Source organism: Equus przewalskii, chromosome 3 (assembly GCF_037783145.1).
Source record: "Equus przewalskii isolate Varuska chromosome 3, EquPr2, whole genome shotgun sequence".
Taxonomy (NCBI): domain Eukaryota; kingdom Metazoa; phylum Chordata; class Mammalia; order Perissodactyla; family Equidae; genus Equus; species Equus przewalskii.
In genome coordinates this window covers 88,665,116-88,688,286 of record NC_091833.1, presented here as the reverse complement: position 1 = coordinate 88,688,286, position 23,171 = coordinate 88,665,116, and the positions used below count along the sequence as shown (strand labels likewise).

The 23,171-nt window shown below is 40.8% G+C and overlaps 1 protein-coding gene across 3 annotated transcripts in view; it reads right to left on the bottom strand.

Annotated features, from left to right (window-relative positions):
• Window positions 1–23,171, bottom strand: part of LOC139082605 (uncharacterized) — a 254,082-nt gene that overhangs the window by 36,727 nt on the left and 194,184 nt on the right. The window contains exons 3-7 of one of the 3 annotated variants that reach the window (XM_070615165.1): window positions 14,820–15,088; window positions 11,944–12,924; window positions 11,017–11,096; window positions 10,501–10,679; window positions 8,883–8,962 (exon numbers count right to left, since the gene is read on the bottom strand). In XM_070615165.1, coding sequence (XP_070471266.1) covers window positions 15,056–15,088 — 33 coding nt within the window. In that variant the 3' untranslated portion in view covers window positions 8,883–8,962; window positions 10,501–10,679; window positions 11,017–11,096; window positions 11,944–12,924; window positions 14,820–15,055. Of the gene's footprint in view, window positions 1–8,882; window positions 8,963–10,500; window positions 10,680–11,016; window positions 11,097–11,943; window positions 12,925–14,819; window positions 15,089–15,415; window positions 15,514–23,171 lie in introns of all 3 variants that reach the window. The other 2 variants (XM_070615164.1, XM_070615166.1) reach the window with 2 other exon arrangements.

Below are 23,171 nucleotides of genomic sequence, written 5' to 3'. Positions count from 1 at the left end.
CCTTCCCTCCAAGGTTTTGATGCAATCTCAAATGATGTTAATTATGAACAGTGATGAGAAGGCACATTAAGTGCACAATGTTTTCCTAAGAAAATGCTATATTACAGTTACGTTGCAATTAAGGCAATGATTAACTGGACTAAAGGGAAGGTATGAAATATAGAACATAAACTCTCCCTAGAGGTTTAAAAAGGAAGATAAAAATGCGGATATCAATAGGGAATGCCTCTAGTGCTCATTTTTAATAATATAATTTATATTACTTCTTTAAAGAATATTTTTAACTGCCTGCCTCCCTTTGTATTTTTAAAATATTTTAAAAGGCTGTGGAGACTCATGGCTGGGTCTTGGGGGAGACATAGTAATTACAGACACAGAATAGCTAGCACAATTTCACATGGAAAATGTCTCAACTGTGGTCATCGTGACATGGGTTTGGGAATAAGCCACCTCATTCCACAAGACAAAATTGGGAGAAAATTACTTAGTCATAGGATGTAGAACTGAATTCCCAGGAAAACATAAAACACATGCTCCAGGGTACACCTTTGAAGATGCCACATTTATCTGGAGCCAAGGCTTGTTTATACAGTGCTGTGTTAGCCACCTCCAGCTGAAATGAGAGACGCAAAACGAATACTTTTAGGTCAGTGAGTTTCATATTTTACATTTTCCCAAGTCTTCAGCTTCCTTGATTACTCAAGTAGACAGCACTTTAAGGAGGGAGATTTCAGAGTTGTTTACTACGGTGAATAGACTTTAAGGTGGCCCTCGTGATCCCTGCCTCCCCGTGTTCACGCCCTTGTATAATCCCCTCCTCTAGAGTGTAGTTAGGACTTGTGACTTGCTTCTAACCAATAGGATATGACAAAGCGAGAAGATGCCACTCTCTGAATTATGTTATGTTATATGGCAAAGTGGATGGGATATAACTCCCATGATTATAGTACATTCTATAAGACTCTGTCTTGCTAGCAGATGCACTCTAGAGTCTGGCTCTCCTTGCTGGCTTTAAAGAACCAGCTTCTACGAGTCCCACAGCTACTAGAAAATGAATAATGCCAGGAAGCAAAATGAGCTTGGAAGCATGCCTTTCCCCAGTTGAGTCTCCAGATGAGAACCTGGCCCTGGCCAACATCTTGATTGCAGCCTTTAAGAAGACTCAAATAAAATGTGCGCAGACTCCTGACCTACATAAACTGTGAGATAGCAAGTGTGTGTTGTTCTAAGTCACTCTATATGTGGTAATTTGTTATGCAGCAATAAAAACGAATACACTTACAGTTGATGACTTATTTTTCTGACCAGGTATTCTTGTACTGGGTTTATCTATTAAACAGTTTGAAAACTGTTGGGTTTTGGTTGCTTTCATGATCAATGTAATTATGCTTATGTATACAAGGATACTCTTTTTTTTATGCTAGAAATGACCTCAGTCACAGCATTAAAGAAGAGCCTTGTATGAACAAGAGTATTTTCCATTTTGCACATATCAAACCACCTTGTGATATTTAGCAGCAAGTGATTCTCAAATTCCTTAGAATTGAGCTTGGCCTGAAAACTTTGCTCAGAAAAATCCAACATGATTGCTGGTAGAACTATAAATTGATTGAAACTTTCTGGAGGGTATGGTTGCAATATGTATCTAAGCTCTAAATATAGGCATGCCATTTGACCTAGAAATTCCCTTTTTAGAAAGTTATCTCAAGAATATAGTCAGACAAATGTCAAAGAAGTATGTGCAAGGATGTTCACTACAACATTATTTATAATAGTGAAAAAATTGAAAACAACTTAGAAGATTAAATAGATAGTAGGTTAATTAGCTTAGAGACCATCCATACAATGGAATACCATGCACCCATTTAAACTTTTGCTTTGGATGTATAATCTTTGGTCACAGGACAGTGTAAGCAGAAATTAAAAAGAATATACAAGAGAATTGTAAGATGTCCCCATTTGTAGGTGAATATGTAAAATATATGTACACATTGAAAATAAAACTAGATATATATCAAAATGTTAAGAGTGATTATTTCTGGGTAGTGAAATCATGGATAATTTCTATGTGTTAATTCCCTGGCTATATTTTCTAATGTTTCTACAATGGTCACACATAATTTGTACCATTTAAAAAATTCATAGTGTAGCTTTTTGGTTTACTTTTTTTTTTTTTTTGGTGAGGAAGATTGTGGCTCACCTAACACCGATGTCAATCTACCTCCATTTTGTGTGTGGGATGCCACCACAGCATGGCTTGATGAGTGGTATGTAGGTCCATGTCCAGGATCTGAACCCGTGAACACTGGGCTGCTGAAGTGGAGCATTCAAAACCAACTACTATTCCACTGGGCTGGCTCCTTTTTGGTTTACATTTTTTTTTTTTAGAATGATGTTGCCTGTTTCTAATTCCTGATCTCGGTGGATTGGGTCTTGCTGATGGTCCAGAGACCCAGTGGATCTTGCTGTCTGGAATTAAGAAGGCGGTCTCTGTACACTAGGTCTGTATCCTTCACCTTCTGTCCCCCAGAGAGTTTGCCACAGGCATGCATATCCAGCTGTCAGTCAGTCTCTGCCCACGTTCACCCAACTGACTCATACTTCAACAACAACACTACCTGAAAAAGAAATATTTCACCACCTTGACCTGTCAATATCAGTCCCCAAAATGCTATACAACAAATCCAACCTTAAACACCCAAAACTAATTCCGTGCTGGTTGTTGGTGGTAGAGAATGCTTTGTAGGAAGTTTAAATGCTCAAGGAGTAGAAGGCTGTGAAAAAACAATTATTTGTCTTACAAACACTTATTAGATTACCATCGTCATCTGTAAAACCATTTACAAAAAAGCACACATTATGTGTTTTATTGTTTGTTTAGAAAATAAAATTATGCTGTTTTGAATGCACTTTAGTTTTCGCTTTTATTTTCTTCGCCTAGATTCTTCCTAGATGTACTTTAAGAGTGAAAGGAGACGCAGAGAGCGTGAGAGAGAAGGGTTGGGAAGATACAGGAAAAATGGTGGAGTAAAAGAGTCTGGGAATTTATAGTTATTGAGCACCTACCATGTGCCAGTTGCTGAAGCAGGTGCTGGGATGAACTCCCCGTTAATGAAGGAGGCTTGGGGAGGCTTAGAGAGGTCCAGACAACGCAGAGAAGGATTAGGGCAAAAAAGAAGAAAGAACAAGGATGACAAACAGGGACATTATAAGCCCATGCCCATCAGGGAGTCACAGAACAGGAACGCTTTGTTAGGTCAGAAAGGGAGGAGGAAGCCATTGAGGCAAGACGCCCTCGTGCCTTCCTTTCTACGAGCCTATGGTCATGAACGGGCACATTTGGCAGGAGGTCAAATGTACAGTCTGTTGTTCTTGTTGAAATGAGACATGGAGTTGAAGCTATGGAGGAACTGGGGTAAGGAGAGGGGGAGGAGACTGGGAAGAGAGAAGAGGAGAGAGTTGCCCTTTCTAGGTCATAACCTGGCCTTGGTGAGGAACAGAAAGAAGGGTTGGGGAGAGGCCGTAATAACTCCATTGTATGATAGTGAGATCTTGAGTGATAAAGACATAAGAGAAACTCTTCTCTCGGCCTCTTTGCCAGGCCTCAAAGAAAATGGAAATGTTGAGCAATCAGCCTTCAACAAGAGAAAGGCAAGAGGCAGAAGGCTATGGTCTGAAAGTAGCGTTCCTCCAAAATGCGTATGTTGAAATCCTGCCCCCCACAGTGGTGGTATTAGGAGGCAGGGCCTTTCGGAGGAGATTAAATCATGATGGCAGGGCCCTCATGAGCGAAATTAGTGCCCTTATAGAGAGAGCTAGCCTGCCCTTTCTGCCATGTAAGGTTACAATGAGAAGATGGTCATCAATAAGGAAGCTGGCTCTCACCAGACAGCGAATCTGCTGCTATCTCAATCCCAGACTTGCCAACCTCCAGAACTGTTAGAAATAAATTTCTGTTGCTTACAAGCCACCCCCACCCAGTTTATGATATTTTGTTAGAACAGCCAAACAGCCTGAGACACAGAGCAACCTTGAGGTCAGGGCTCATGGAAACTATATACCACAGTTTGGGAATTATAGAGAAGCTTTACAAACTGTTTTTGTCAATGTCCCCTGACTGACAGAACTCTCTTGCTATTCTTGTGTTCTGCCATCAACCAGCCTCAGTTACTGTTTGTTTCTGCGTTTGTGGGTCATTCCACCATGGCTTCCACTACCACTGTAACTGACAGACTCTCTGTATCCTGGGTTCAAATTCCTGAGGCAGAGGACCTGATTGGTTCAGTGAGTTACTATTGCCACCAATGGACAAAGCTTGCAAGTTAGACTACCTCATGGACCACTAGCTAGCCTATAAATTGTCTGTTTTTAGTCCACATGTTTCTTCTGTCCAATCAGCAGGATCATGTGGTATAGAATTTGGCCACCCACTCTCAAAGAACCACCTAGGACTTCTTGCCCCAGCAAGGAACTGTGGGAGTAGGAGGAACCCAGATTGTAACAGTCATGTCAAGAACTATGAAGAGTCTGAGACTTTTATCTGACTTGTAAGCGAAATTAGCCTGCCACAATTTCATAGATGCTGGTAGAAGACATGAGACTTCCAGGTCAGAGACAAAGGACAGTTTAATACTCATAGCAACAGCAGCAGCCGGAGTATCAGCATTTGTGTCAGCCTCCTCACCCCCAATTCCCACACGGTGATGAGAAGAGAGCCGGGTGACCCTGTGTACACAGGGAATTTCATTACAGGAGAGGAACCTGAGCTTAGGGAACCTGAATATTTCATAATGGCAGTAAGCATTCTGCCCTTTGCTCTGGAGAGAGACAGTATCTCTATCTTCCAAGGATGTTCACTGTACACACATCCTTGAAAAGATACTTCCAAACAAAGGTGGTCAGAGCCCTGATCACAAGATGTACAAAACTCAAGAGACGCATGGAAACTGTCTCTCCCAGCAAGTTTCTTTTCTGATACACACCAAATGACGACATGTTTGCTTTGGAGTTGGTTAATTAAAGTTCAGAACTCAGAACAAAGGAAGTATATGAGGCTACAATTTTTCTTTTAAGTTTATACAGTAGTGAGTGTTAATCTTTGAATTTCCCTCTGACCACTCCATAATTTCTTCAAGTGCTTCCTGCTTCATTTGCTGTTTCAGTCAGGTCTCAGTGTTTCTATCTTTCCTTCTGCAGCCCCCCTCAAAGCTCACCTGCCCTGAATCTTATTCTCTTTTGACTCCACAACAATCTTTCAACAAACTTTATTTTTATGTATTTATCAAACATATAAATCCATGTTAATCCATTCTAAGCATTTTACTATTAACTCATTTAATGTTTATACGAACCCTATAAGGTAGGCACTGTTGTTACCCCCATTCTTCAGATGAGGCAGTTGTGCTGTGACAGTTATTCTAATAAAATGCATGCACTTTCATGGAAATAGGCAGTGATAGCTAAAGCTTTAAGTGATTCTAGAAATCTTAAGAAACTTGTAGGAAAACAGGAAGCAACTCTAGTTACCCTAGTGATACTCTCATGGTAGGAATTTCAGGATAATGGAGAAAGCACCTTTGGAGAAAGGGACGCATTAACATTCTTTCTGTCATTCTCCTGGAATTCTCATACGTGGTCGGGGTGCAGGGGGGTTCCAGAAATACTTGGTTCAACCCATCCCTAACTTCAGTTCAAATGCACTCAGAATAATTGACTGACTATTTGTCCACAGCCAGGTCTGTGTTTAGTTCCGTGCTGTATCGCCAGCATCCAGCCAGTGCCCAGTTCCTCATGGGGGTCCAAAAGTGCATTGAATGACTGGCTGTCTGACTGATGGAAGGAATGGGAACCAAGAAGCTGCAGCGTTCACTTAAGCAGGAAAGAGTTCCTGGACTAGAAACAATAGATGAAACTGCATCTTAAATCAAAGGATGAAGCTATGTCTCAGCGCAAAAAGGGAGGAAGTTACTCCAGACATATGAGATAATAGAAAAAGACAACCAAATTGATATTTTTAAAAGAATTTGATTGGAAAAAACCAACCACAACAGGGGATTAGAGAGAGAGGAAAGAGGATAAGGTTGAGGGCAAACTAGAAACTCCCCAGATCAATCAGAGTAAACTGAACATAAAATAAGAGGCAATGGGCAAAACTATCAATCAGCCAGAAATGCTGGATGCTCCAGTTCCAGGAGATGACTAGAGAAAGAAGTTGATGGAAGGTAGGAGAAGAATATCAATAATGATAATGGCTACCATTTATGGATAATATTCTGTTTCAGGCAGGATTCTTAATGTTTTGTGCTTATCAGTTCATTTCAGCACAACTCTACCAATTAGATTCTACTATTTTTATCATCACCATTTTACAAATGATAAAACTGAGTAACAGAGATGTTAAGTAACTTGTTCAAGGTCACACAGCTTATAAGTAGCAAAGCTGAGGTTTGAATCTAGGCAGTTTGCTCAGAGTCTGTATCCTTCACCATTATCATTTATCATCTCTCCAATAGTATGGACTACCTCTATGTAAGGGCAGCGGCCAGGTCAAGTAAATCAACAATTTAATTAATTTTTTTAAAAGTGTTTTTGTTACACAAAAATCCTCTCACCTCCCACTCCTTATAACCAGATTGTACCCCCTCTCAAGCCCTCCCATACAGAAATTCTAGAGCTGCCATCTTACTATAACTGGCTGAAAGTTGAGGCTAGAGACCATTGCAGACCCTTAGGAATAGGAAATAGCTCAACTGTCCTAAAATTAGAGGGATTCTTCAAAAATTAAATGTGGAGGGAAAAAAAAAAGAGGAGAGGGGAGATATGCTAGAATACAAGTGACTAAAGAGACATTACTCCCAATACAATGCAGGAAACTTGATTAAAAGAAAAAACAACTATAAAAAACAGATGGAGAATGGTTGAGAAATTTACCCTTGGACTAGATAATAGATAATATTAAGGAATCAGTTAATTTTCTCAGATCTGATCACGGTAATGTGGTCTTGTAGGAAATTCTCCACATTCTTAGGAGAATGAAGTATTTAGGGCTGAAGTGCCATGATTTCTGAAACTAACTTTCTAATGGTTCAGGAAGCGAAACAGATTAGAAATTGGTTAGAAAGCAAAATTGATTAGAAAATCAGGTATGGCAAAATGTTAACAATTGTTGAATTTGGTGGAGGCTAGACAGATGTGTACTGAGGTATTCTTTTAGGTTTTCTGTATCTTATTTTCATAATAATAAGTTTTGGGGGAAAGAACCTAGAGGAGGAGGAAGTGATTGCTGACAGATTGGCTGAAGAAGGCAGGGAACTTGGCCAACGTGAAGGCCTTCGGGGGTGAGTTACAAAGCTCAGGCTTGGCCGCACGGGGTTGAATGCAAATACTTTCTCAACAGAACAGAAATGCAGAACTGGACCAAGGACCGGATGGGAGATTTGGCAGCCTTTCCAGTAAAGATAGCAGGGGCAGCTGTACAGATAATAAAACCGCCTGGACTTATCCATAAAGTCGGGAAGACCAGACTCAAGATGGGGAAACAGGCATGTTCCAGTGATTTTCTGTGAACAACCGGAGCTGGTCTGCTGGGGTCAAAACCCTCCCTCCATCACTCACCAGTTGTGTGACCTTGGACCAGTTACTTAACTTCTCTGACACCCAGTTTCCTCTAGTTGTACTTAACTCACAGAATGGTTGTGAATGAAGATTGACTAGAACATTGTATAGAAAATGCTTAACACAGGGCATGGCCCACAGTGAGCATTCAACAAATGTTGCTCTCATTTGTATCACACAAGGGAGAAAAATGGGGTAGAAGAGAACACTCATTTGCCACTGACTGTAGCAGCAAAACAGCCCAACTTCCATCTCCTGCAACTGTCTTTACAGTTGCATGTATGTTCGGGTTATTTAATTTCTTTTAAGTGAAATTGTGTGGCCCTGGGTTAGCAGTGATGCTGATGAAGTTAAACAGCGGAGGAGATTGCGCTCCAGCATGGAAAATAAACACTGAGGTCCCTGCTACAGTGTTTATCTTCAATACACCTCATCTTTGCCTGGGTAATTATCTCTCGACAGCAGACAGTTATCCAGCATCAATGGATAATTCCATTAACATCGCCACTCAAACCCAGCCTCTCCGGGCTGCTCAGGGTCCCCTGGCTGCTTGTGCAATCTTAGGGACCTCATATCATTTTGGATTTAAAAAGAGAAAGTAAATTATTCATGCACATGAATTTTTTTCCTGAACAAACCTCGGCACATCTTTGACTCATCATTCCTAAAAAGGTCTTGCTGCCAAGAATCTCATCTGTAGCAATTCAGCGCAAGCTTTGTTACGGATTCCAAGGTGGGCGATCATTGAACACTACTAGTCACTGGTCAGCTTGTTTCTAATTGTTCCAGGGTGAGAAATAGGTAGGGGAAGGTGGGGTGGTCTCTGGAGACTGTGAAATGACAGACAAGCATTCTGGCAACAAAATCCACATCATGGATACACTTGGCAGACCTGATGGTGACCCAGAGATTTACCAAAGAAAATGAAGCAAGTTTCATGAGAACTTTCACCTAAGTGTTCGTTATTTAAAATAAGAGCATATACTGTCCTTCTACACCTTTGATCACAACCCTGTCTCTTACTGGTCTCATGGCTGGTTGGCAGTTGTGACAGAAAGTGTGAGAGTAATTAGCAATAATCTCCCATGTGTTAGGAGCCTTATAGTTTACAAGGCACTTCCTTCCACGTTATACCACTTAATCCCGAAATCCTCACAAGAGCGCCACTGGGTTAGTGTTGTTACCACCTCCCCTCGAACCCCCATGCACACAGTCTGCTTCTTATCACAGAGAAGGACCCTGAGCCCTAGAGAGGTTAAACAGTATACCTGACATTCCATGTCAAATACGGTGGCGGGAGGACTTGAACGGAAGTCTTTAGACTCTGAAGATCATAGATGGCTTCTCTCTGAGAGAAGGGAAATGTTTATTATTCCATTTTCCTATGTGCAAGGGGCTTCAGGCTTTCTGTCAGTGCTAAACATCTATCTTCTTTCAAAGATAGGAAGTCAGAGTGTCTGCAGAGCACACATTTCTCCCACTGGACTGACCCCAAGATGACCTTTACACTCATTTCCACTATCTGTTAATTCCTTGTGTCTGGGTTCCAATTGAAGTGTTGACAGAATGAATGAATGAAGTGGGATAATGGATGCATCTCTTACAAAGCTAACGCATAGTAGGCATTCAAAAAAGGCTTTTTCTAATTTAAAAACAATATTTATTTACTAGCTCTAGCAGCATACTTGGTCAGGAAAGAGGTCAAAAGGTTGACTTAAATTAGGTTTGAAGGTTGGCTAGAATTCAATTACCCATGACCCTCTAGTCTCTCCTGCCAGCCATGATTAATGGGGGCTGGCTAAAGAAGTTTGAGATTAGGAACACTGCAATCAACCCTTTTTAGAGAATGAAGATGCAGGAATTATCTAAGAAGCAGGCTGAGGCTGGGTGAGGTTTCTTAGGTTGGAAATATCCTTGTGATTAAGCCTAATAACAGCAAGGCTCAGATTTGGAGACAAAGGGCATACATGCTAAAGCTGGGCAGTGTTGGTCCTTTTCTCACAGTCATGCTGGCCTAGTAGCACCGCCTGACTTAGATAAATTATCATTGAGGGCTGTGGATGGTTTGGATCCAGATCTTTAAAGAACACCTTGCTGTTGGATATTTGGGGCATATATGAGGGAAAGAGGCCAACTGAAATTCAGAGAAGTGCATCAGTAAAGATAAGAAAAGAATCTACTCTGATCATCCTTGATTTCCTTTTTCAATATGGATTTCCCTTCCTCTACCTCACCCTGAGGTTTCTCATTCCATTCACTGGAAGAAGGCCTTGAGAACCCAGGACCTAGCTACAAGTTTCTTTTCATATTAAAACGTTCTTTTGGAACTGATCTCTGGAAAGGTATTTTGAAAACATTATGATAATAATAGTTGCTTACTTGTTTTTTCATTATTATCCAGTAACTTTTTTGAATCAGTTTTTGAAATTTTCCAGTGCTTCTGCCTTTGTCTAGCAACAGCACATCTTTGGTTAGCAGGTGAGGTGAGCCCAAGGAGACACAACGTGTATTTTCCCTTTTTGTTATAACTCTACCCACTGCACCTTGATTTCTGTCCAGCCTTGATTTCAAAGCCTGAAGCCTGTAGCCTGTCCTAATTTGCATAGCTGGCTTATGGAGGCAAGTTAAGGAATCATGAAGGCACCTACCCCTTGCCCCCTCCTTGGTCAAGCTGCTTAATTAACTTAGTTAAAATGCAGTCTAGTTTATGAGAGTAATTGCATTTATATGTCTTAATGACTTATCTCTCCCTATGCAATAGCCCATTTCACTCTAATAAAAAATATATACACGTGATTTGACGTATGGATCTTCAAGTCCACAAAATGAGCTCAAACTTGAAAGAGATCCAGACTATAACAACGTTTATTATTTTTAGAGCATTACCTAGTCATTTTGATTAATTCGCTTGGAGTGCTTTTCCCTGCAGCTCCCCAGGGAGAGGTGGGGGAAAAGATGGCAAAACATAAATTTCCTTTGGTGATGAGTTCACATCTGTTTAGAGCTGTCACATGGCAAATCATTGTGAAATCTTCTAATGGATGCCTGTCCCATGCCAAATAAGCCTAGGACCAAAAGCACATAAAGAAATAATTGAAAGACACTGGACTGAATCCAAAAGGCCGTGGCTAATGTTTCACCTAATCTCTCTCGCGGTCTCTCCTGCCTATGGCCAGCCCTACCCACAAGATATGCACTTCAGAGCTTCCTTGCAGCTGGCTGCTTCTTGGCTAGTTGCACCCTCTAACCCCCTTGCAGAAGAATGAGAACTATGATGAAGCCAAAAGCATAAAAGGGGAGAGGATTAGCACCCACAGTCAGAAGGTGGGGCCGTTAGAGGCTAGCACAGGTCTTCTTCTGAAAAGGTTAATCCCCCTCCCATGGGCGGTGGGGGGCACTGACCTGGGACCCGGCCCAGGGGAGTTCTGGTGGTACTGGGTCAGATCCAGGACTCTGCAACCTAGGGTAGCGAGGTATAAGAGCTGGGAACAAAAGTTAAAAAAAAAAAGAGCTCATTTTGTTTTCAAGTCTTTTTATCTTGGCTCTATCTCTTGCACCACTGACTCTAGAACTTTAGACGCTAAGGGTGGGGTTGGGTGGGGCTTCGTGCTTTTTTTTCTTAAAGGGAAAGAACAGGGAAGTCTCGAACATTTCCATTTTGCTTGAACTTGTTCATAGCCATGAATAAAACTTTTAAGCAATGTCTGGTAGTAACTCTTTGGAACTGACATTTGCAAAGGTGGCATCAACAAATCAAAGAGCAGAAAGAAATTCTGCTGCTACTCATGGAGGAATTCGTGCCTGCGAGGTATTCGTGACATTAATTATTGATGATTTCAGCTGGCCTAAGCCAGGCTTTGAGCTTTAAGACAATATGCCCATCATTGGCAACAATAACAGTCATTTATTTCTAGTGAGGGCTACTGAGCTTTAGCTATTTTCAAAGGACGCACAGAGAGATCTTCAGATCCTGTATGCCACACTTCAAAAAAAAAAAAGGCAAATCCCCTGAAACATCCCTCCCCCCACCAAAAAAAAAAAGAATTTTAGCTAAGTTTCTGGGCTGGAATTTAGTTTTTGAACAACAGATTTGCACTACATTGTAAGAAGACACAATTTGTGAACATTCAAACTTGCCAAATTAAATATAGAGGAATACAGCATCTTACAGAAGGATTTGTTATACGGCCTTTTAAATAAAAACTCCTTAAGTATCTTTAAACTAGGGATTGATGTAAAGGTTCACCTCTTAGGATCAAGTTCAGGGAAGCTTCCCTGTGTAAACATCATTCTTAATATGGAATACGCGGGCTTTGGAGTTTCACATACCTGTGGTTGAATCCCACCTCCACCACTCGTCCGCGTGTGACTGTGGTCAAGTTACATCACTCCTCTGAGCCTCAATCTCCTCCTCTGTAAATGAGGGCAGTGACAGTCCCTACCTCATAAGATTTAAATGAGCTGCTTGCTGTATACGTCCATAGGGAGTCCCGGCCACCCAGTAGGTGTTTCATGGCTCTTAAATTCCTGTGAGTTCTCCTTATTTCCCATCACTGAGATCACGTGGGGCAGCCAGCAGGGAACAACAAAAAAATTCAATCTTTCTTTGTAGCTTTAGATGTCTCAGGTTTATGTCAAGAAAGATGTGACTTCAAACAAATAGGGCCCAGACAGCTATGACTGTTTCTGCCTTTCTCATCCTTATTTACTTTTTAAACAAATACTTATATAGCACCTACCATGTGATAGGCACTTGACAAATACTGACTCATCTAATATTTCTCAACAATCCCATGCAATGTATACTGTTATTATTTCCATTTTACAGTTGAGGAAGCAGAAATATTGAGAGCTTAAGGAACTGGTCCAAGGTCACATTACAGGTAAGTGGCACAGCCAGAATTTGAACCCAAACAATCTAATCCATCCCCTCAGTATATATCATGCGCATATTCTTTATTTAGGAAGCGCTGCTGAGACCAAAGCAAGCCAGGTGAAATACCAGGGCCAGTTCTGCACGCTCTAGAAAATAACAGCAGAGCCAGAAGTATTGAAGTTGAGAGAGTCTCTGTTGATAAGATATTCACAGCCACAACCTCACACCAGAGAGCCCTAGATGAGGTTGGCTGAAGAAGCAACAAGCCGGTTTCCCAGGCCTTTGGCACTCTGCCCTTCTCACCACTCCCACTGCCTCGGAGGGCGCAGCCTTGGCTCAGGTTTCTTCATTCTTCCTCACCCACTTGGCTGGGTGACTGAATTTGCTGGCTGTTGCAGCCGGAGTGGATAGGAAAGTGGCAGAAGGAGGGAAGCCTTAAAGGAATCAAGAAAAAAAGAAATAGCTTGTTTTAAAATTTCAATAACTTTTTTTTTTTTTAATTACAAAAGCAATATGTGTTTGTGGTAGACATTGTGAAGGGGCTGACTCAACCCCATTTCTCAACCCCCATCTCCCTTCCTTTTTCCAGCTAGGGATGGTCATGTGACACAATCTGGCCAATCAGGCCTACGTCTGTCATGGAGTTCTTGGGAAAGCGCTCGTTTTTCGTGAGACAGGTACTAGTCTTTCTGGTCCCCTCTTCTTCTCTGAATGTGTATGTGATGACTGGAGGGAGTGGCCATGCTGAGACGGTGAAGGAAAAGCCATGAAAATTTCAGACATTGGTCCTGGCCTTGTTGAGTTGCTGAACCACCGTACTTTGGATTTTTGTTACATACAGCCAAGGACAATCCTACCTACACAGTGTTTTATACTATGTTCATTATAGAAAAGTTCTACCTACATAGTGTTCATTGTAGGAAAGTTAGAAAATAGAGAAAAAATAGGAAGGTGGGGGGAAATATTACCCATAATCCTACCACCCAGAAATAACCCAAATTAATATTTCAAAAATATATATGTCTTTAATTTTCCTCTTTTTATAGTTTTACAAGAATATGGAATAATGCTCTATGAACACTATTTTGTAACTGATTTTCTTCTTACCAATGTGCTATGGCCATCTTTCTATATAAATCATATTCATCTCCTTGTCATAGTATGGATGTTCCAAAGTTTATTTAACCAATTCCTTATTGTTGAACATCTATTATTTCTGATTTTTAAACAATTTTATAAAATAATTTGTAAACAATGACAGTGTGAATATATTTGTGATTGCATTTTTGTCTGATTATTTCCTTAGGATAAATTCCTATAATTGATGTGAATTCCTGGATCAAAGAGGATGCACATTTTTTAGGTTTTATATGCTGTGGATAATATGCCCTTGAGAAAGGTTTTACCAAATTTTATACTTTCACTTGTAATGCATGCTTTTCCCCCACATCATTGTCAACATTGGAAATTGTCATCTTTTAAAAAATGTCTGTCAGTTCAATAAGCAACATATAGATTAATTTAAATTAACCTAATAATTTAATTATTGAGTTTGGCATGTTTCCATGATGTCTTTTGCCATTTCTAATTCTATTTAATTTCCTATCATCTGCCAAACACTGGGCTAGGTAATTTACATATGTTATTTCTTTCAATCCTCACAAATTCATCATCTTTTGTTTTGTGGATGAGGAAACTACAACTCAGAGATGTTAAGTGACTTGCTCAAGATCACACGACTGGTAAGTGATCAAGTGGGCTTGATAACTAGGTCTGCCTGACTCCAAGGAAGATACTATAAAAAATAAACGTTTTTAAAAAGGGATGTGGGGCACTGTATAAGTTCTCAAGTCCTAGTTGAATCAACCAGGAACCAGTAGGAAGGAGACAGCCCTCTCCAAGGGATAACTGACGAGAGTCCATGGAAGGAACTATTTATAGGACTGTGGGAGGGTTAAGGAACCAGTCAAGGGCTGATGTAGCACCAAGGGACTATTGATGGTAGGGTCATTGTCATCCCAGGCCTGAAGGGGCAGAAAGAAGGACCTCTTATTGGAACCTGGTATTGCCTGTAGCCATGGGAGAGTGGCTGCCTGACAGGAGCTATGGCCATCGATAGAGCACAGCCACTGCCAACACAGAGCAGCCAGGAAACAATAATACGCCCAGCTCTGATCTCCTGCTGGTGACTCCCATTGGCCACATCCAACCAGAAGCCAGAGGACAAGAAAGCCTGGATGAGTCATCCATGGAAATCAACCTCTGGGACACAGAAAAAGAAAAAAAGGGTGGAGAATGGGCCTACAGGGGCACATTTGCTCCTTATTACCTTTAGAAAAGCAGAACTGTGTCATCCTGCAACTGTTGAAACACTTTAAAACCCATGTGCAAGGCCTCTGTAGGATTAAATGCAACCGTGTAGGTAAAGTGCGTGGCACAGTTTGGTATGTGGAGACCACTCAATAAAAATGAGTTATTATTTTTTCATGCTTAGAATTAGCACTGCATATGGATCATTCCAGAAGATTCTTCCTCTTGTTCTTTTTTCCATTAGCAACTCAGTCCTCAAACCACTGGGCATAACACAGCTTTAACAAACTGCAAAAACAAAACAAAAGAAAGAAAAGGAAAGGAATAAAACTAATTTCTTCCTGGGTACACAGCTGGGCACAGTTCCCATACCCCTTGCTCTAAGGTGTAGGCATGTGACTGAGTTCCAGCTAATGGAATATGAGCAGATTCAATGAGCATAACTTCCAGGCCTAGCCATAAGAGCCTTTCGCATGCATTCCTCCACGCTGTCTCCTCTTTGGCCAGCTTGGTGTCAATGAACGGGATAACCTCAGAATCCCTGTTTTGAGAAAGACAGTGCTGCTGTCAGTCTGTGTTTGAGCAGAGCCCCCACCCCATCCAACCCCTCCTGACCTGAAATTGCCTTGGCTTCTTATGGAAATGTGAAATAAGGCTTGATGATGTGAAAATATTGATCTATCAGAGCTTCTTTGCAACAGCATCTGGTGGTACTGCCAGGAAGACAAAGACCAAATGAATTAGTGCAATATTCAGACAAGGACCCAGACCAGCACTGATGGAAACACATACATGCACAGTGAGGCTTCTCAGGAAGAAGCCCTCCAGTTTTAATGCCCCCGACTTTCCATTCCCCAATGAGAAATTAATTTTGTTTTACTTGAATTATTATGCTCTACCAAAAATCTCTGTTAAAAATCCCTTTAAGTGAGTAGAAAGTACCCAAAGTGAGAAGCCTGGCACTGTATGTCATCAGTTTGATAAGGTTTGGGTTCACACCTAGTCCCACTCCTTAGAGCAGTGGATCTTGGCAAGTGACCTGATTTCCCTGAGTTAACGTGTACAGAGAACTGAAAGCCATGTCAGACACATAGGCAGCCCTCAAAGCAGGGCTTGATAAATAAGAGAATAAAGTGAGAAGAAGAGAGAGATGTTCGCTCCCTCCTCTCTCTTCCCTTTACCTATGGGTATCTCTGACTCCTGCGCATCCTTCTCTCTCAGAAGGAGGTTGGTGAACACTGATTTGGAGGAATAGGGGACAGAGGAAGGATAAGGGCATGGACACGGCCAGCCACATGTCTCATTCCCTCCTCCTCTGAGGTTGACACAGACTCCCGTTCCCTCAGCGAGAGTCCATCCAGCCCACCAGTGCTTCCAAAAGTATAGTACTGGTGTAAGAAACCAGACTCTGGATTTGAATACTGCCTGGGTTTGACTCCTGGCTATGTCACTTATCACAAAGCACTTAGACAATGCTTGGCATAAGTGGCTGCTATAATCATTAAGTATTACTACTGTTAGTGCTTCAGTCAAACCCTTCAGTACCTATCAGTATACAGAGGCATTATGGACAAGGCCACTGCCTCCCCTCCTTGGCAGACGCCAACACTGGTCTCATCCTGAGGAGGCATCTTGTCTTGAAGTCGCTGCTCCCATCCATGCCCCATTTAACTGAATGCCACCAATTCAGAAGAAAATTTTTTAAATGATTCATGAGCCTCACAGATAGACTAGAAGACAGGGGAAACTGTCAGAATTACTAGGGCACAGCCGCCTGCTCTAGTGCTTTGAAGACAGTGATGGATGGACGGATGATCTGGTTACTTCAGATTTCAACTGCATGGCAGGGCAATGCCACCAATGCCAACTTTCCCATCAGTTAAATTGAGAATCAACCCATCCCATAACGACAAGAGAGAGAAGTAATGCCTATAGAACATCAAAATATATAAAGCTAAGAGCATCTATAAAATACATGTAATAGGAAGGACATATTTCAGTTATGTATTCCATCAACTTAAGTTCCCTAAAACCTAACACCCCATACAACGAAATTATGATATAACACAGTTGGTGTCTAAAGAAGACGTTATAACTGCATAGCCATGGGGTTAGCATGAAGCTCCCTGACCTAAAGTCTTGGTGTCCTGTCATAGCATGGGCCAGGAGGAACATTCTAGATAAATAGGCTGAGAAATGGAGACATAGAGATCATTCAGGCCCACCTACTGTGTGCCAGGTGCTTAATGGATGACACCTCATTTAATCGTCATGAAAACTATGTTTTACAGAGAGCTTTCAGGAAACCATCTGTTCCTGTGATGAAAGCTTGCCTCGGGAATTACAACGACCCAGGTTTAAAGTTGGACTTTGCCACTTTCCAGCGGTATGATTTTTAGAAAATTTATACAGCCCCTCCGAGTCAGGGAGGAGTAAATGAGCTAGCATACGTAAAATATCCGGTACACGATAGGTGCCTCATCAATATGAATTTTTTTCTCTTGCTTCTGTTAGTGGTTTTCAAGTTGGGTTGCACATTGGAATCACTTCAGGACCTTTAAAAACATACTCTTGATTGAGTTCTTCCTCCACACATTTGGGTTTAATTGGTTCAGGGTGAGCCCTGGCCAGGGCTTGGGGAGTTTTAAAAGTTACCCCGGGTGAATCTAAAGTGCAGCCAACGTTGAAAACCACTTGTCCTAATTGAATCATCCAGCGCCACGTAGGGAGTTAGTGGGTGATGCAATAATGTTATTGTTAATCGCGTTGGGCTGAGTTATCAGAACTGGGAATTCTGGGAAGTGCTGACCTCGCCTTCTGCTGCTAAAAAAAGGACAGAGAAGCATGAGCTCCCTCAGCCCAGGGTCCTTCAGGAAAGCCAATTTATTCAGATGAAGGAAAGGCCAGACTAGTGGTTTTATCTTGACGAAGGCTACCATTTTGGGAAAACCAATTCTTTAGAACAAAGTCTATGAGTTCAAGAGCCTGTGGGTGCCGTTCTTCAAGTGAACTGCATGTTCCAGGAACCAAGGTAACAGAGTCCTGCCGCCTCAATGGAGGACTGAGACTCTGGATCAAGGACTGTTGTTGTCTGCCTGTGTGACACTTAAGGCAAGTTCCTTAAACTTGCTGAGCTTCAATTTCCCAATCTGTTAGAGACATACACATTTTAAGGAGAACTTTCTGAAAGCTTGACTTTCTCAGAAAAAAAAAACAAACATATCTATTCATACCCAAATTTTACATGCGTTTTACATTTAGGGAAGTTCATGAACCACATTCAATTTTTCTTAATTAGATAAGCCCTAAATCCTCTTCTGACTTTATAAAATTATTGTACTCCAATTAAGATATTGTTTAAAGGTTATGCTATATGGGTGGGCTCTACTGGGAGGTTGCTGAAGGGAGAGGGACTTCTGAGAGGTGGAGTTTTTGAGCAAAAAATAATGGTCCTGAATCTCTGGATTGAGTGTGTCATTTCAAAGACCCTGGGTCTAGGCAGCCCAGTGAAGTAGCTAAAAAATCTACTCAGGAAAAATAATCGAGCCAAAGAATTACAATCCTAAATCTTTCTTCTGGAATTAACGCCTTTAAACTGATTTTCCAAGTCTAGTATAGAAAAATCCACATTTCATTATCACGTTCAAAGCTACACAACTCTGTGGCAGGCTGGAGAGGCGGAACCTGCACACGCAAATCCCACTTCTGCCAGCTGCTCATTGTGTGATCCAACCGGGCAAGTTGCTTCACCTCTCAGTGCCCTCGCCTGTAAAATGCAGATAACAGCGCTAACCTCACAGGGCTGGTATGAGGAATAGCTAATAAAATGTGATAGCGACACGCCCAATTTAAATGCAAACGGCTGTAAAACAGCAAAAAGCAGATTTAAAGATTTCCACTGCTGGAAGATTGGTTGTGGGGTTGGGGAAAAGGGAGAAACCATAGGGCTTTGAGAGGAGATCATTTATTTTTCTCTCTAGTGTACACTTCAGTTTATCAATGAATATATATGATTCCATGTGCCTGACACTGTGTTAGACCCTAGGAAATATAGAACAGTCTTGGTTCTCACATAATTTGCATCTGCCATTCCAAGAAAGACACATAAAATCCACCGGAAAATATTCTAAATCACAGCTCTCTTTCTACGACGTTTACCGAACTCTGTCTGTCTGCATAAGATAGCTTTGGGAGATGCAAGGGCTTACAAGACACATCACCACCTTTGAAGAGTTTGAAATCTCATCTTAAAGAGAAGACATGTGGAAAAGGGGAAATAGTCGAAGGCAGTATAAGACTCAATGCCAAGTGAATATTCAACTTCTTCCTTCATTTGTATTTCTTTTCCGTTTGAGTGACTCTCTTCTCCACTCTCTCCTTCCCTGCTAAAGAATCTCTTCCACACCCCTCTGCCTGATTTCTAGGTCTTTCTTGGGGCCAGTGTAAACCAACTAACATATTCGCAACACTATAAATAGCCAGGACCTAGAAAGTGCATGACCTGTCTAAAGCATTCAAATTCATTTTTTATATGCAATAAAATGCTCAGATTCTAAGTGTACAGTTGAATGAGTCTTGACAAATATATGCACCCTTATTAATATATAGAACACTTTTTATCCCCCAGAAAGTTTTCTCCAGTCCTCTTCCATCAATTACCCCTCATCTAGAAGCAATTGCTCTTCTGATTTCTATCATTGTAGCTTAGCTTTACCTGTAGATCTTCATATAAATGGAATTATACTGTGTGTACTCTTTTCATCTAGCTACCTTGATGCAACATAATGTCTTTGAGATTCATCCACTTTGTTGTATCAGTAATGTGTTTCTTTTTATTGCTGAGTAGTATTCCTTTGTATGAATATACTGTAATTCATTTAGCCATTCAGTTGTTGAGGGACATTTGGCTTGTTACCAGGCTTTGGCCATTATGATGAAGTCATTATAAATGTTTTTGTACAAGTCTTTTGTGGAGATATGTGGGGGGTTTTCCCCAGCTTACTGAGATATAATTGACTTATAATATTGTGTAAGTTTAAGGTGTACAATGTGATGATTTGATACCTGTATATATTTTGAAATGATTACCACAGTAGGGTTAGTTGACACCTTCATCACTACACGTAATTACCATTTCTTTTTGTGGTGAGAAAATTTAAGATCTACTCTCTTAGCAACTTTCAAGTACATAAAACACTATTATTAGCTGTAATCCCTATGATGTGCATTAGATCCCTGGAACTTATTCATCTTCTAACTGGAAGTTTGTATACTTTGACTGACGTCTCCCTATTTCCTCCACCCCCTGGGCCCTGGTAACCATCGTTCTACTCTTCATTTCTATAAGTTTGGTTTTTTAAAATTCCACATAAAGGGGGGACATACAGTATTTGTCTTTCTCTGTCTGACATTTCTTTTAGCATAATGTCATCCAGATCCATCCACGTTGTCGTAAATAACAGGACTTTGTTCTTTCTCATGGCCAAATAATATTCCATTGTTAATATTCCATTGTATGTATATATATACACACACACACACATACCACAGCTTCTTTATCCATTCATCCATTGACATTTAGGTTGTTTCCATATCTTGACTACTGCGAATAATGCTGTAACAAACATGCGAGTGTAGACATCTCTTCAAGATCTTGATTTCAATTTCTTTGGATATATACCCAGAAGTGGGGTTGCTGGATCATATGGCAGTTCTATTTTTAATTTTTCAAGGAACCTCCGTACTGTTTTCCATAGTGGCTGCACCAATGTACATAACCACCAACAGTACACACCCACCAACAGTACACAAGGGTTCCCTTTCCACCACATCCTCACCAATACTTGTAGTCTCTTATCTTTTTGGTAATAGCCATTCTAACAAGTGTGAGGTGATATCTCATTGTGGTTTTGATTTGCATTTCCCTAACGATTAGTGATGTTGAGCATCTTTTCATGTACCTCTTGGCCCTTTGTATGTCTTCTTTGGAAAAATGTCCATTCAGTTCCTCTGCTGTGGACATAGGTTTTTTAATCTCTCTTGGGTAAATACCTAGAAATAGAATTTATGGATCACAGTGAGGTGAATATTTCATTTTATAAGAAATTGCCATAACTTTTGTCAAAGTGGTTGTAATATTTTATACTCCCAACAATAAAGTATGAAGCTTCCAGTTGTTTCACGTCCTAACCAACACTTGATATTACGGTTTTTTTTTTAAAGATTGGTACCTGAGCTAACAACTGTTGCCAATCTTCTTTTTTTTTGCGTTTTTCTCCCCAAATCCCTCCAGTACATACTTGTATGTTTTAGTTGTGGGTCCTTCTAGTTGTCGCATGTGGAATGCCGCCTCAACGTGGCCTGAGGAGTGGTGCCATGTCCTCACCCCAGATCCAAACTGTCAAAACCCTGAGCAGCCAAAGGGTAGCGTGCGAACTTAACCACTTGGCCACAGGGCTGGCCCTGAAATTACGTTTTTTAACCATCCTAATTAGCATAAAAAGATATCTTACGGTGGTTTTAATTTGCATATTCCTGATGAGCAATGATATTGGGCACTTTTTGTTTTGTTTTTGTGAGGAAGATTGTTGCTGAGCTAACATTTGTGTCAATCTTCCTCTATTTTATGTGGGATGCTGCCACAGCATTGCCTGATGAGTGGTGCTAGGTCCATGCCTAGGATCCAAACCTGTGAACCCCGGGAGGCCAAAGCAGAGGGCATAAACTTAACCACTATGCTACTGGGCTGGCCCCGATATTGAGCACTTTTTATATACTTCTGACAATTCATATACCTTCTCATGAAGTGTCATTCAAGTCTTTTGCCTGGTTTTTAATCCATTTTTTTATCTTTTTAACTATATGTTGTTGGAATTCACTATATAGTTTAGATACAAGTCTTTTGTTAAATAAATGTACTAAAAATAGTTTTTTCCAGTCCGTGGCTTGCTTTTTCATTTTCTTAATGGTATTTTTGATGAAGAGACTTTTTAGTTTTGATGAGGTTCAATATGTCAGTTTTATTTTATGATTAGTGCCTGTATGATTTTGTTTTCTCCAAAGAAACAGAACCAATAGGTGGTATAGATGGATAGATATAGCGATATGGATATATAGATATTTATTTATTATAAGGAATTGGCTCACTAATTGTGGATGCTGAGAAGTCCCAAGATCTGCAGTCAGCAAACTGGAAACACAGGGGAGCTGAAGGTACAGTTCCAGTCCAAGGGCAGAAGACCAATATTCTAGTTCAAGTACTCAGGCAGAAAAAGTCCCCTCTTGCTCAAACTTTCTGTTCTATTCAGGTCTTACATTTGGTTGGAGGAGGCTCACCACATTAGAGAGGGCAATCTACTTTACTGATCTACGCATTCAAATGTTAATCTCATCCTAAAACATCTTCACAGACAAACCCAGAATAATGTTTGATCAAAGGTCTGGGCACTCTGTGGCCCAGTCAAGTAGACAAGTAAAATTAATCATCACAGTGCCTTTAGTGTCCCATCTAAGAAATCTTTCTTACCCCAAGATGTTCTCCATGTTCTGTCTTAAATTACTTTTGATGATTGGTATGAAAAGGTGTCTTCCAGCATCATTTTTTGGAAAGCCTATCCTCTTTGAATAATACTGGTGCCTTTGTCAAAAATCAGTTGACTATATGTGTGGATCTATTTCTGGATTCCATTGTATTCCATTGATCTATTTGTCAATTCTTCTATCAATACCACACTGTCTGCATTACTGTATGTTAAAAGTAAGTCTTTGTATTCACTATCATTGCTGCATAGCAAATTACCCTAAAATTTAGCAGCATAAAATGACAAACACTTATTATTTCACATCGTTTCTGAGAGTCAGGAATCTGAGAGAAACTAAGCTAAGTGGTTTTGTCTTAGGGTCGCCCATGAGGTTGCGGTGAAGTTATTTGCCAGAGTTGCATTCATCTGAAGGCTGGACTGGGGCTGGAGGATCTTCTTCCAGGCTCACTAACGTAGCTGTTGAGAGCGATCTCAGTTCCCTGCTGGCTGTTGGCCAGGGACTTCAGTTCCTCACCGTGTGGGCCTCACCATAGAACTGTTCATGACAGAGAGGTTGACTTTCCTTAGAACAAGTGACCAAAGAAAGAAAATGAGAGAGAGAGAGAGATGGGTGTCACAGTGTGTTTTATAACTTAATCTAGAAAACAACATACCACCACTTCTGTCACTCTTAGCCACACAGACCAACACTGATACAATGTGAGAAAGGACTAGACAAGAGACCAATATCAGGAAGTGGAGATCCTTGGGGACCATCTTGTAGGCTGGTTACAATCTTGAAATCGTGTGGTGTAAGTCATCTAATTTGGCTTTTCTTTTTCAAGATAGTT